At 43.9% G+C, this 14,232-nt stretch overlaps 1 protein-coding gene across 1 annotated transcript; it reads left to right on the top strand.

Annotated features, from left to right (window-relative positions):
• Positions 1-7,870: 7,870 nt before the first annotated feature.
• Positions 7,871-8,746, top strand: LOC136474286 (two-component response regulator ORR11-like). The gene is made up of 5 exons (XM_066471878.1): positions 7,871-8,021; positions 8,131-8,177; positions 8,290-8,367; positions 8,486-8,556; positions 8,659-8,746. The coding sequence occupies exons 1-5, from the start codon at positions 7,871-7,873 to the stop codon at positions 8,744-8,746; spliced, it is 435 nt and encodes a 144-aa protein (XP_066327975.1).
• The last annotated feature ends 5,486 nt before the right edge of the window (positions 8,747-14,232 follow it).

Raw genomic sequence — 14,232 nt, 5'->3', positions numbered from 1 at the left:
AGTTTTTAACCACACAATGGCTATGTCACTACACTAAGTTAGTGTGCTCTCAAAGGCTAACTAAAGAGCTACACTAACCAAACTAACAAGCTCTCACAACTAGCTACACTAAAGAGCTTGATAACTAGTTTGCGGTAATGTAAAGAGAGAGAGAGCAAGATGGTTATACCATCGAGTCAAGGAATGAACCAATCAATCACAAGAATCAATATCAATGAAGACCAATCACCTCGGAATCAAATGATGACACAATGATTTTTTACCGAGGTTCACTTACTTGCCGGCAAGCTAGTCCTCGTTGTGGTGATTCACTCACTTGGAGGTTCACGCGCTAATTGGCATCACACGTCAAACCCTCAATAGGGTGCCGCACAACCAACACAAGATGAGGATCACACAAGCCACGAGCAATTCACTAAAGTACCTTTTGGCTCTCCATCAGGGAAAGGTCAAGAACCCCTCACAATCACCATGATCGAACCTAGAGACAATCACCAACCTATGCTCGACGATCCTCGCTGCATCAAGCCATCTAGGTGGCGGCAACAACCAAGAGTAACAAGCGAATCCCACAGCGAAACATGAACACCAAGTGCCTCTAGATGCAAACACTCAAGTAATGCACTTAGATTCTCTCCCAATCTTACAAAGATGATGAATCAATGATGGAGATGAGTGGGAGGGCTTCGGCTAAGCTCACAAGGTTAGTATGTCAATGCAAATGGCCAAGAGAGTGAGCTAGAGCCGGCGATGGGGCTTAAATAGAAGCCCCCACGAAATAGAGCCGTTGTACCCCTTCACTGGGCACTGCTTGGGGTGACCGGATGCGCCGGTCAGATCGATCGAACGCACCCTGTCAGCGTCCGGTCAACGGATGTAGGCTATGTGTCGCCTCCGTTCAACCTCGGTCATTGGATCTCAATGGTCAGCTGTCTCACGCCAACAGTTAAGTCGCGACCGGACGTAGCACAGTGAGATGACCGGGCACTGCTACGCCTGAGTCCAGTCGTTTCTAGAGAGCTCCCCGAGCCTCTATTTTGCGACCGGACGTGTCTGGTCCACCATGATCGGACGCAGATCAGCGTCCGATCAGTTCTGTGCCCACGCGCCAACTCCAGCGCCGCCTATGTCATCATACATCATACTGACCGGACGCAGGCCCTGAGCGTCCGGTCACATTTCGTGCCAGCGTCCGGTCACGAGACCGAGACCGCGCGCTCACTGCTACCACTGACCGGACGCGTCGGTCCTACCGAGGCCAGCGTCCGGTCACTCACAGTGACCACCGTTCACCTAGGTTTAGCCATCGAACGCGTCCGATGCACTCTGTGAAACCCTGTCTTTTCTGTACAAGGCGTCGGTAGCACCGTTGGACTGTCCGCACTCTACGGGTGAACACTCCGCCGGTGAAGTTTCGAACCCTTGCTCAAATGTGCCAACCACCAAGTGTATCACCTTGTGCACATGTGTTAGCATACTTTCACAAATATTTTTAAGGGTGTTAGCACTCCACTAGATCCTAAATGCATATGCAATGAGTTAGAGCATCTAGTGGCACTTTGATAACCGCATTTTAATACGAGTTTCACCTCTCTTAATAGTACGGCTATCGATCCTAAATGTGATCACACTCGCTAAGTGTCTCGATCACTAAACAAAATGGCTCCTACCACTTATACCTTTGTCTTGAGCATTTTGTTTCTCTCTTTCTTTATTTCAAGTCCAAGCACTTGATCATCACCATGGCATCACCATCATCATGTCATGATGTTCATCTGCTTCACCACTTGGAATGTGCTACCTATCTCATGATCACTTTGATAAACTAGGTTAGCACTTAGGGCTTCATTAATTCACCAAAACCAAACTAGAGCTTTCACCTTTTTATACGCTCCCCCATGCTATCTGAGATAATTGTTGTTGCTCAGTTCAGCTGAGTGCAACACCAGCTAAGGTTTTCGGATTCAAATACGACCAAAATGGATGGATCTTGAAAAATTGAGATTGGAATTCACTTGTTTTGACCAATCAAAACAGCCACGTTTAGCTAATATTTTAGCAAATTTTGGCCAAAATCAAGGGGAGGCAAAGTGTATTATAATTTGATAAGAGTTTGAACTTTTATATTGAAGGAAGAACTCTTGTAGGTTTGTTTGAACTCTAGATTATACTAAAAATTTAAATCGATCTGAAACTTTTGAGTGATACAATGTCATTTCAGGTCTCATCAAGATAGGTGAATTTCGACGCAACTTGGTTGTTTTGGACCGCTATTTAAAAGCTATTAACGGTTCAAGATGAGATGACCAGACTTTGTTTGAAAATCATTTATTTATGATTGAAGGGAGTTATCATAGCACATTAGTAACACCTTTCATCAAAGATTGATGCAGTGTGCTACTGAACGATAGAAGCATGTTCGTTTTAGCCGGGGCTTAATAGCCATGGTACAATGTGTTTTTTTCTCACAACAAATCAGTCGTACAAACCAGCATAAGCGGCTTATAGACCAGCCGAACAGGCTGAGAGCCAAAAAGAATATAAGCCGAAGACGTCGGTGAGGCCCACGATTCAAAAAGACTCCTTTAATTTAAGTTCCACTGGCCACTGCATATTCGTAGCTTTTACCTTCTTCAACTTCTTGCTCCTCACCTGGTTCATCGTAACAAGGATGAAGTAGTTAGGTCACACTGAACTTCACACTTGTTGTCAATTCCTTTGTGAGACTGGAGATTGGTCGGTGCACCTTCAGGCCGATGTCTTGTGATTCTTTTCACATGTAATAGCATTACACCTATATTTTCTCCATGGCAATTCACAAAAAAAAATATTTTCTCCATGGCCAACCGCCGCCTCTGTTTGATCCACTACGTCATGAGATCTGAGCGAATTATCCGACATGGTGTGTTTGTGCCTCAGGCAACTACAATTAGGAATCATGACTCATTCCCAACCTAAGCCAAAGGATATGTATGCGCTGCAATATGAGCCGTATGTGAGCTGCTGTATGCACGAGCTGTGTACGTGCATATACGAGGTCGATCATAGCCTCAACTGCCAACATGACAGGTACGCACGAGAGGTGGGTTTTTGGACCGTCTATGCACTAAGATGATAAGTTCCTTGCACATGATATAGCATATTACAAGTTGCTGGGGTAATTTGCATTCACAAGTCTACTTCTTGCACTAAAAAGCTTCCTCAGTTAGTAGCCGACCAAATAAGAGCCTCCAAACAGAGCCTGTGCCATCAATTCGAGTGAGCCCTCCTCCAAAAATATTGTTCACTATAGTAGGCTCTACTACCTGGCTTGCTATAAGCCTCATTACTTATTTATTTTTACGAGACCCAGTTCCAGACGCAGACGCTAACAAACACGAGCGCATACGCACCCCTATAAACATACGTACGTACACCCTACCCCTATGAGCATCTCCGAAGAACTACGTTGGACCGACAAATCTCGAGATTGACGAAGTCACCCATGTCACATGAACTCTTTTAGCCAACTTACCCACCCCATAATTTTATTACTTCAACCCACCCCAATCCAAGCTCATCAAATAGTAGAACTCACAGATTTGCATAAAATATATATGTAAGGGCATCTCCAATAGTTTCCCAAAAAGTAATTGGTAAATCATTGACTTTTTCAAGTGACTAGAAAAATTGGGAGCATATTTGTTGGGTTCCTCCAACAATTTACAAAATCTCGCTACTAAAATATAGAAGGTAATTTTGCATCAGAAATCTCGAACTATTTTCAAATCACTATAACCTCTTTTATACTATCTCTCTCTTATACATTTGCATTGGAAATCATGTTCTACTAATTATTCTTCCCCATGTCCTTCCACCTCTAAATTGGCCGATCGATACGTGCACGTATATTTCTGCAAATTGAGTCAGTTTTCCTAAGTGCAGAAAGATTGAGAGTTAAGATAGCGAGTTGCGAGCAGTTTTCCCAATCTTGCCAAAATATCAAAACTGTGAGTGGATTTTGGAAACTCTTGGAGATGCTCTATGGCCCTGTTCGCTTCTCTTAATCCGTACTTTTCAGCTTGTTTTTTTAATCGGGACAGTGTTTTTCTCTCACAACAAATCAGCCGGAACAATCTTTCGGCTTGTTTTTTCAGCGAAACGAACGGGGCCTATGTTTGCATCAAACAGATGGACCTACTACCTCACAAACCGAACTCTGGATTTCTAATCTCACATTCACACTTTATGCAAACTTGCATATACACACGTCTAAAACTTATTGGGTATGATTCAGTACAAACATAGTATCGGGTTCATAAACCTGGGGTCCCTCATGAACCGGCTTCCCAAACAAAGGCTCGGCCCAACAGACAACGTTGCGAATGAAGCGCAACTCCTGGGCCAGCCCAAAATACCTAAACGACAGACCAGAAGGGCGATCCAATCTCCGACCGGAAGGCCTGGCTGAGCAGGAACGGCGCCCGCATCCGACTCCAGCTCGCCCCTCCGACCGGAAGGCCTCACTAAAGAGGAACAGCGCTCGCTTCTGACTCCGGCCCGCCTTTGGACGGCCTCTCCGACCGAAAGGCTTGGCCAAACACCACTTCTGCTCCGACCCGCGTCTCCGACCGGGGATGAGACGAACCCCTGCTTACAGCTCTTCTCCGACTAGCGCAATCAGAGCCGACTGGGACCAACCGACCGGGGACGTCCGCTCGGTGAGGACCAAGAAACGGACGGAGAAAGTAAGGTAGGGCACTCAAGTCAAACCGTAATACCGAGGACCGTACCCTGTACACCTGCAAGACAGTACCCTGCAGCCTCTCCGGCATGTCAAAACCCAAGCAGTATTGTGGGCGCCGATATTTTTCTACAGTGTTGTGGACGCCACCAACTCCCATACCATACAAACATGGTAAGGCTCCCCCCACATGCCTCTGGGCATCAACAGTATTGCAGGCGCTGGCATTTACCATACCAGGCGAACATGTTAAAACCCCCTATGTGTCTCTGGGCATCAATAGTATGGCAGGCACCGATGTCTGTCATACTAGAAGAAGACGACGAAACCTTCCACATGCATCTGACATTAACAGTGTTATGGGCGCCTACAATCACCTTGTACTCAACGGCGTGGACAAGACTTAGCATACATATACTTTCCCTCTCTCACTTGTAAGGCCATCCCCTTCATCTATAAAAGGTGACGTGCTCTCTCCCTAAAGGAGAGATCGGATCAGTTCACTTACATCGATTCAACACACCGCAACAGAACCACCAGGTTCAACCATCGAGCACACGCTCGAACACTTAGCACATAGCGGAGCTCCCGGCACTCTCGGCCCTAAAGAACAGAGTCCAACCGGATTTCTTGCACCCCCTATCTTTCTCCTTCTCATTTATAACCCCACTGCAAACTTCGAGTACATGGGCTTAGGAATAAAGTCACCGACCGACTCAAACTGGACGTAGGACGCATTGCCTAAACCAGTATAAAACCTGTGTTATTAAGTGTTAGGCCACATCCGATCATAACTTACGGTAAAACTATAAATATATACGTGTTTGTTACTTTCTGCGCTGACACGTAAAGTTACTTCGTGCCAATTAGCACTGCGAGATCAATACATAGGCTCACGTCAAAGGCTGATCCTGAACTAAACCATCGCGATCACATTTTCAAATTTTAGTGAAATTGATTAAAATTTATTTGATACTTCAATGTGACACAGTGACACGATACTACTTTATGCTGATTAGACAAGAGCAAATCTGGCCTGACCTTGCCCGGCCCAAGAACCTTTGTTTTTTAAGAACACGGGGCAAAGAAGTCCCTACAGGAAATATTATATTAAACTAGCAAATATGTTCGTGCAATGCAACGGAAAACAAAACAAAAAAGCTATCAACTGTTCAACTTGTTCGCTTCATCTTGCTGCACAGCTGCATAGGCTGCAATAGCTTAAATTCGTATAAGTGTTATTTCCTATGTTGTGAGTGACTATTGCACCAATCACAGACGAATGGGCTCCTTAACGGAGACAAGGACGACAATGTCCCATATCTATTTACGTTTCATCTTTTTTATAAAATTTAAAAGCTATACTTTATTTATGATGACCATGACATCCATAATATAAGTAAATATTAGATTGAATTAAATATAACCTAGATATATTTTTTTCTTTATATTTAATTTACTCATAAATATATCATAACTTTAATTTTCATGCTATTAATGTGTCGACAGAGTTAGATATCATGTTATGTGACTTTTTTTTAGAACATACAAAAATATGTAATTTTAGTCGTCATTGTATCAAGAACTGGTCTCATTGTTGATAAGGATGAAGTATGACCGAGACCTTTCTCGATAATTTAGCGATAGAAACATTTATTTATTAGGTAATGGTCGCAGTTTCAAGGACCCATAATATTGTTTTATTATTTATTTTTTATCTTTATAAAAAGCTGAGTTACATATCAGAAAAAGAAGAAAAGAAAAAATAACACGGAAAAGGGATGCACGGGACGCCACACCCACAATCCACGAACGGGGGGAGCAGTTTCCTTGAGACAGGACATACCAAGGAGCACTTTCCTGAAACGGGACGTACGGACTACGCAACACCACCGTACGGGAGAAAGAAACTGAGATGGAAACAAAAAAAACGAACATGAACAGAACACTATTTATCGGCTGGACGAAAATTTGATTTGATGGCAGAAATTTTAGCTCTTTAGTATTAGGGGTAGGGGTATATAGGTATATATAGATATAGAAAAGGGGAACAGCACAAAAGGAAGTACAGAGTTACAAAACAAAGCTAAGCAAGCTAGCGGCCCAAGAACCTTATTGCATAGGGCTTAGACAGAGGACCGTGACTTTTTTTTTTCAAGGCAAGCACGTTGCCTGTGCACAGGAATTTGACTCCTGAGCTCGGGCGGGGGCCCCGGATGTGTTCCATTACGCCTGTACTTGCTCGGAGGATTCTGCACGAACCCAATCGCTTTGAGGTTGCGCTGCGCTCATGTAAAGATCGCTCTACGACACCAGCTTTCTGGTGGCGTAGTGCGTTCGTCTTCGTCCTTGGCCAGTTCTTAACAATCTCTCGAGAAAATCTGTGCCCATAGCAAACGTCAGTGGCAGCGAACAGCTGCATTAGTATACGCCGGTTTGGTCAAATCGACGAGCTGGCGTGGCCTTGCTTTCTCGGTCACGGGCCTGTGATCTTCATGAGCTCTACGAGGACGACAAATCCACTGCCAAAACCAAAACCACTGCGTGCTGAATGAAATAAGACGAGTTATGGTAGCACACGCATGGAAATATGGGTCACATAGCTGTAAAATCGTAATGCGAAGCTAGTAGTAATCTCGCCAGCTGAATCTCATTGATCAGATGGCAGACAAATATGGATCACGGAGTCTGCAAAGATATCCGAGCGATCCAAGCACAAAGGAGACGAGATCTCCTGTCCTGGGCGGTGCCAGGTGGGGAGGAGTAAATACCTGCGTCTCCTGTGCGCTGTGCCCCTCCCGTTCGCAGCAAGAATCCAAGAAAAGATCCTCGGCGTTACTCGCTCGCCCCGTATCAGATCAGAGCTCACCGGCCGGACCGGCCCCGGCCCCGTATCGAGATCTCGCGGATTCACTCGCCGCACAGCCGCATTGGGATCTCCTGACCGATCGCTTCCGTTCCACCTTCCGTAACAAGCAAGAAGCCCCCGCTCCCCGCGTGTATATATAATAATAAAGCGCGCGGCGCCGGCCCGTGGCTGGGTAGCAAGACGGCGGCGGCGTCGACGGGGGTCTTGCGCTGATCGATCGCTCTTCTCACGCGCCGCTAGCTCTTCGCGGTGTCAGCGGAGCGACGACCGAGCTTGAGATGGCCAGCGTCGGTGGAGCAGCGGCGGTCGCGGCAGCGGCGGCCGGAGGGGCGGGGGGCGTGGGGGCGACGCCGCACGTCCTCGCGGTGGATGACAGCTCCGTCGACCGCGCCATCATCGCTGCCATCCTCCGGAGCTCCCGGTTTCGTGGTGTGTGTTGCGTGCGACACTGTTGCATTGCAAGCTCTTGTGGCTTCAGTACTCCACTGCTTGATTTTCAGTTCTTCATTCAAGTTGTTTTGGTCTTGTGCTCGTGCAGTGACGGCGGTGGAAAGTGGGAAGAGGGCCCTGGAACTGTTAGGCACGGTATGTCATACAACTGTGTTTTTTTTTACTAATTATCTGTCTTTCATTTTGATTTGGCGTTGTTTTACACGTAGATTTACGCCTCTCTCACCCTTGTTTTCGGGTCGTACAGGAGCCGAACGTGAGTATGATAATCACTGATTACTGGATGCCAGAGATGACGGGATACGAGCTCCTCAAGAAGGTCAAGGTAATAATCTGACGACTAGTCCATTCTGCAATGTAAAATCTGAGCCTTTCAACATCACTAATGAAAATCCGTGCAACCTCAAAAAAAAAAACTAATGAAAATCCGTGCATGCATGCAGGAGTCATCCAAGCTGAAGCAGATCCCAGTGGTGATCATGTCCTCAGAGAACGTCTCGACCAGAATCAGCAGGTAATAAGCAAATCCTCATCATCATAGCAAAGATGTAGCCGTAGCAGCACCCATACCTACACATCTAACCCCTGTTTTGCCCTCCGTGTCTAATCAAATCAGATGCCTGGAGGAAGGGGCAGAGGATTTCCTGGTGAAGCCCGTCCGCGCGTCGGACGCGTCGCGCGTCTTCAGCCGCGTGCTCCGATGAGCACCGGTTGTCCATGGAGCGAGAGCGCGGCGCGGCGGGCCGGCGCGCGCGTGCGGCTTCGGATTTTTGTAGGGCTCTCGGGATGGCAGGCGCGGGAAACGAACGTCGTACGGGCAGTCGGTGTCTGTAATCCAAGTGCTTCGATACAGCCGTGTGGTTACGTTTTCTTGTGTTAGAGCCAGTCTACAAAGGCTGGTCTCCGTGTGTGTTTACACTTTCTTTTTTCAAGCCTTGTTGGATTTTGCAGTTCGGAGCAAGCGTCTGTTCTTCGGTTGTGTATGGGCTTCTGCAGTTGTTTTCGTTTGGTCTGGTCTAGGGAATTGGTTGATCAAAGGTGGTGACAATTTGACGGTGCACTTAGCCTTAACTATGTGATGTGGTTGACATTGGTGCCGTTCGCTGGTCTGGTTCAGACCAGCCACTCTTAAGTAACTGTTCATCAAACCAGCCGAACAGTATTTTTCTCTCACAACCCTTTAGCCAAGTTTCAGACCAGCGAACAGGACCAATGTCTTTTTAGTGCCCTCGGGCTCTACCTCCCTTTGCTTACAATTGCAGGAAATATGTGGTCTCAAAAAATTCTTCTTAAATTAAGGTCTTATATTTAGGATTGCTCCACTCCACCAAAATCAAACCCTACCCTCTCCACCGTGGAATAACTCCATAAAAATCTAAAGCTTCAATTACCCTTTTATGTGCTCCACAAAACAATTAGAATTGACCTTCAACTCTTTTTTTAACAAAGTTTGTAGAGTTGTACCTATTTAACTAGTATAGTTGGGAGCCAAGCTAAAAAAAATGAAGCAGAGTAGTGCCAAATATGCCCTAAGACTTAATTGTATTCCATTTAGCTAGCTGCTAAAATTTAGCTAACAACCTGTTTGTATTCTTAGATAAGAGGTCAGCTAGTATCACTTACTACCACCATTGGAAACTAAAAAAATACATAATACCAATAGGGAAATAAGAAAAATAATTTTCCTATCGATTGTTGAATTTTCCTGTTGGTACAACAATTTCCTTGTCGGTACGACGTCGACAGGAAAATTCAGTCACTTCAGGTTTAGATTTTCAACCCTGTCGAAGTAGCCTGACAGGGAAATTTGTGGCCACCGTCAGAAAAATAGGATCTACAAAACAATTTCAATTTTAATTTAAATTAATCATACAACAATTTCAGTTTTAATTAAAATTAATCATTTCATGTAACACATTATAGCTCACAAGTACACAAATGAGACCACAGTTAGAAATATCATATAGATATTATAATTGCCTTAAACATTAACAGTACATACAAAATTTGTACATATATTCTCTAAATATTTGACATCAATACAAGGGCCTCACTGTTATCTCCTACTAGCCTAGTAAACAATCTAGCCTATCTTCCAGTACCCATCTTTGAAGACTTGCATCGACTGGGTCCTTCATCCTCGTTGAGGAAAGCCTGCAGTGGAACATTACGCCATTAGAGATTTCTGGAACAAATGTGACTAGCTTGCAGTGGAACAAAATGTTTCACTTCTCAAGTACAAGTAAATGCTCAAGTGAATGTGATTTCTGGAACAACAACTAAGTAACACCTCAGTTCTGCAGCTACTCTTATTCCAGTTTTCTCTTATGCAAGACACAATCACTCATTAATGGAGCAAAACTAAATTTTGGACACATACAAATTATCAACCAATTTAATAGAAATATTAACTTAGCCAATAGAAAGAGCTAACAACAGCAAAGAAGGGTAAAAGTAGTGTTGAATTTGAAGGCATTTAACAAACTTACACTCAGAAGCCAACCCGAAATAGTGCTTCAGAACTCAGTTGTATAAACAAATTTACTATAAGATGGAATTTGTAAAAGAGAAAGCAAGAGTTCATTTTACCAGGTCTGACTAACCATGTAACCTATATGCAGAGTTCACTTATGCAGCAAATAAAGGAACATAGAAAAGGGTGGAATTTGTCAAGAACTATTTTAGCAGGTATGAATTCAGTAAAGGGATTCAAGCTCCAGCTCATAAAAGTTGTTAGGTTTAGTTCCACATCGATAATTGATGGTGGGGGAGTACAACATATAAGGCGGGGGCAGTCCTCACCTATCAGACTATTCTTTTGGGTTGAGTTAGGCCCGAGGCCTGAATATGTTGTGGGCTCCGGTGGACCTGGGTCCGAGGGGTGCTGGCTTGTGGGTGTAGCGAGCTGGGCCGTATTCCGCTGCGCACTCTAACAGGTAGTACCTGAGCCCATGGTCGGAAAAACCTGGAAAAATCTCAGGAGACGGGGGAGATTGTTAGGTTTAGTCCCACATCGGTAATTGATGGTGGGGGGCACAACATATAAGGTGGGAGGAGATTGTTAGTTAGGTTTAGTCCCACATCGGTAATTGATGGTGGGGGAGCACAACATATAAGGATATCAGTAATTGATGGTGGGGGGGCACAACATATAAAGCGGGTGCAGTCCTCACCTATCAGACTAGTCTTTTGGGTTGAGTTAGGCCTAGGGCCTGGATATATTGTGAGCTCCGGTGGACTTGGACCCAAGGGGCGCTGGCTCGTGGGGTGTAGCGAGCTGGGCCAGGGGAGATTATTAGGTTTAGTCCCACATCGGTAATTAATGGTGGGGGAGCACAACATATAAGGCGGGGGCAGTCCTCACCTATCAGACTATTCTTTTGGGTTGAGTTAGGCTCAGGGCCTGGATATATTGTGAGCTCCGGTGGACTTGGGCCCAAGAGGCGCTAGCTCGTGGGTGTAGCGAGCTAGGCCAGATTCCGCTGCGCACTCTAACAAAAGTGAGGGGAACATGGAACACTAGCATAGACACAGTCCTCACTTGTGGGACTAGTTTTTGGGGTTGAGTTAGGCCTAAGGCCTGGATATGTTGTGGGCTCTGGTAGACCTGGGCTTTTGGGTTGAGTTGGGCCCAAGGCCTGGATATGTTGTGGGCTCCGGTGGATCTGGGTCCAAGGGGCGCTGGCTCGTGGGCAAAAATGAGGGGAACATGGAACACTGGCACAGACAGCTACATGAAGGAAATCAGTCCCTAGATTATGCTAGGCCGGTGTGAGCGGTGTTATGGGTGGGGCAGTTCCTCTATTTTACAACACATGTGAGACCGACTCATTAAGGATTGAGAGAGATTTCCATATTCAATTTGGTCCAAGCTTATTCATTTGTTTCCAGTAGTATACCCAGCTAAAAATTAGTTGTTTGTTGGTTTCTCTAGCTAACACAACTAATGGTTAACTCGATGATCTAAATAGAGCTTAAGATTTTTCATGTTGTACTTTCTCATCAAAGGTAATTTAGCCGGGAGAAATTGGATCAGTAGCAAAGTCCCTTGCTTTTGAAGAACGAATGAAATACCCTGAATTTGTTCTTTGAATGGCATTATGCCTGTTTCCTTTGCTTTGCAGTTCACATTGTGTTCGGTATTTAACAACCTTGGAATTGCATATTATTTATTTAGCCATTGGTCAAATTTGAATATGAACAAATATAATAGACTGTTATTGATAAAGTGTTATATTTCTTTGTTGGGCAATCTGACAAATTGGGCTCATAAGGAATGACTTGGTTTTTAGCAAACGTCAGCAAAAAAAACATTTTAATAGGGTTTTATTAAGAAGGATGTACTTGTTCTGGTGTGAGCTTTGTTGCAGCACGCAAATGAAATGCAGAGAGCAAATAAAGCATTGTGTGCCAAATTAAGCTTCGAGTAAAGTGCTACGAAGTTTTTTTTGCGGCTAATTGATAGTCTTCCATTTTACCATTAGAAGAATAATTATAATCATGAACTTCTATTGAAGTTAAATTTTCGGCAGTGCCTATAATTGTAGTCTGGTGCCTCTCCTTCTCTCATGAAGCGACAGAAGCCAAAACTTTTATCCACTTTATAACACAGGGAAAACTCCTTTTGCTAACCCTATATATGCTGCTGCTGAGATGTACTCCTTCCCTAAAAAATTAAACTTCGTTTTTTTTAACCAAACAACCTTAAGTTTAATCAAATATATATATAAATGACTACTAATATTTATGATACGCAATAAGTATATATTAGATTAATTATAAAATATATTTTTATAATAAATCTATTTAAAGATATAATAAATATTGATAATATTTTATGTAATAAATCTAGTTAAATTTGAAATGGTTTGACTCCTCTTAAGATCTGGATGTGTTCGCGCGGGGGGTGTTTGGTTCCCACCTCCTAAAGTTTAATCCCTGTCACATCGGATGTTGGATACTAATTTTGAATAATAAATATAGACTAATTACAAAATTAATTGCACAGATTGAGACTAATTCGCGAGATGAATCTATTAAGCCTAATTAGCCTATGATTGACAATGTGTGCTACAGTAAACATGTGCTAATGATGAATTAATTAGGCTTAATACAGTCATCTCGCGAATTAGTCAGGATTTCTATAATTAATTTTATTATTAACATCCAAACGCCCGACGTAACACCTTCTGGACTTTACTTGCCGCTGTATGAGCGGTACCGTCCATCCTACCCTACTACCTATAGGGGGGCGTCCGTCCTACAACCGCCCGAAAAGGAATAATCTTGAATAGGGGTCCTACAGCCGTAAAAAGAATCCCCGTAAAAATAGCACTAGATCGGCCGTTTTGTCTTTCAGTAAGACACTGTTTCAACAGCAGCAGCGGCTTAACCGAACACTTACGTTCCCCCGGAAGGAGTAATGTGCTGTATGTACGGCATGAAATCTTGTCCTCTTGATGCTAGACTATTCATGTCTCTGTACACGCATCCGTCACGCGAGTGCAGGGGCAGTGGGGCACGCAGCAAGAATTAGGGCCTGTTTAGTTCCTAAAAATTTTTGTGTAGTACCTGTCACATCGAATCTTGCGGCACATGTATGGAGTACTAAATGTAGACGGAAAAAAAAAACTAATTACACAGTTGATAAGAAATCGCGAGACGAAACTTTCGAACCTAATTAGTCTATAATTAGACACTAATTGTCAAATACAAACGAAAGTGCTACAGTAGCCAAAACCTAAAAAATTTTTTTGATCTAAACGCGCCCTTATTGTGCTGGTAAAAATGGGCAGCGCGCGCTTAGGCTACGGTATACCGTATGGTGCTAGCAAATACTCCACGGAGAAAAAGGTAGGTACGAGGATACACTGTGTACTAATTCGGTATATACGGATGCAAGACAATGGGAGTTTTTCCAGCTGGAAAAACTGGAAATATACAAGATTTTAGTCTTGTTTGGATGAACATATATCACAATCCACATGTGTTAAAGTGTATTATAGTGAAATTAAACTAAGTTCCATTCCAATCTACTTCAACATATATGGATTAAAGTGGATACACATACATCAAACAAGAATTTTGTTAGATCCTGTACCAGCAGTTTCGCAGACTGCATTACCCTTTCCACAATACGGGTTCTGCAAAAATCAAAGGCTCCGAGCCCTCCATTTAAAAAAGATCTCCC

The sequence above is a fragment of the Miscanthus floridulus genome, chromosome 8, assembly GCF_019320115.1.
Source record: "Miscanthus floridulus cultivar M001 chromosome 8, ASM1932011v1, whole genome shotgun sequence".
NCBI lineage: Eukaryota > Viridiplantae > Streptophyta > Magnoliopsida > Poales > Poaceae > Miscanthus > Miscanthus floridulus.
The sequence above is the reverse complement of the archived record's forward strand: the minus strand, read 5'-3'. Positions and strand labels throughout refer to the sequence as shown.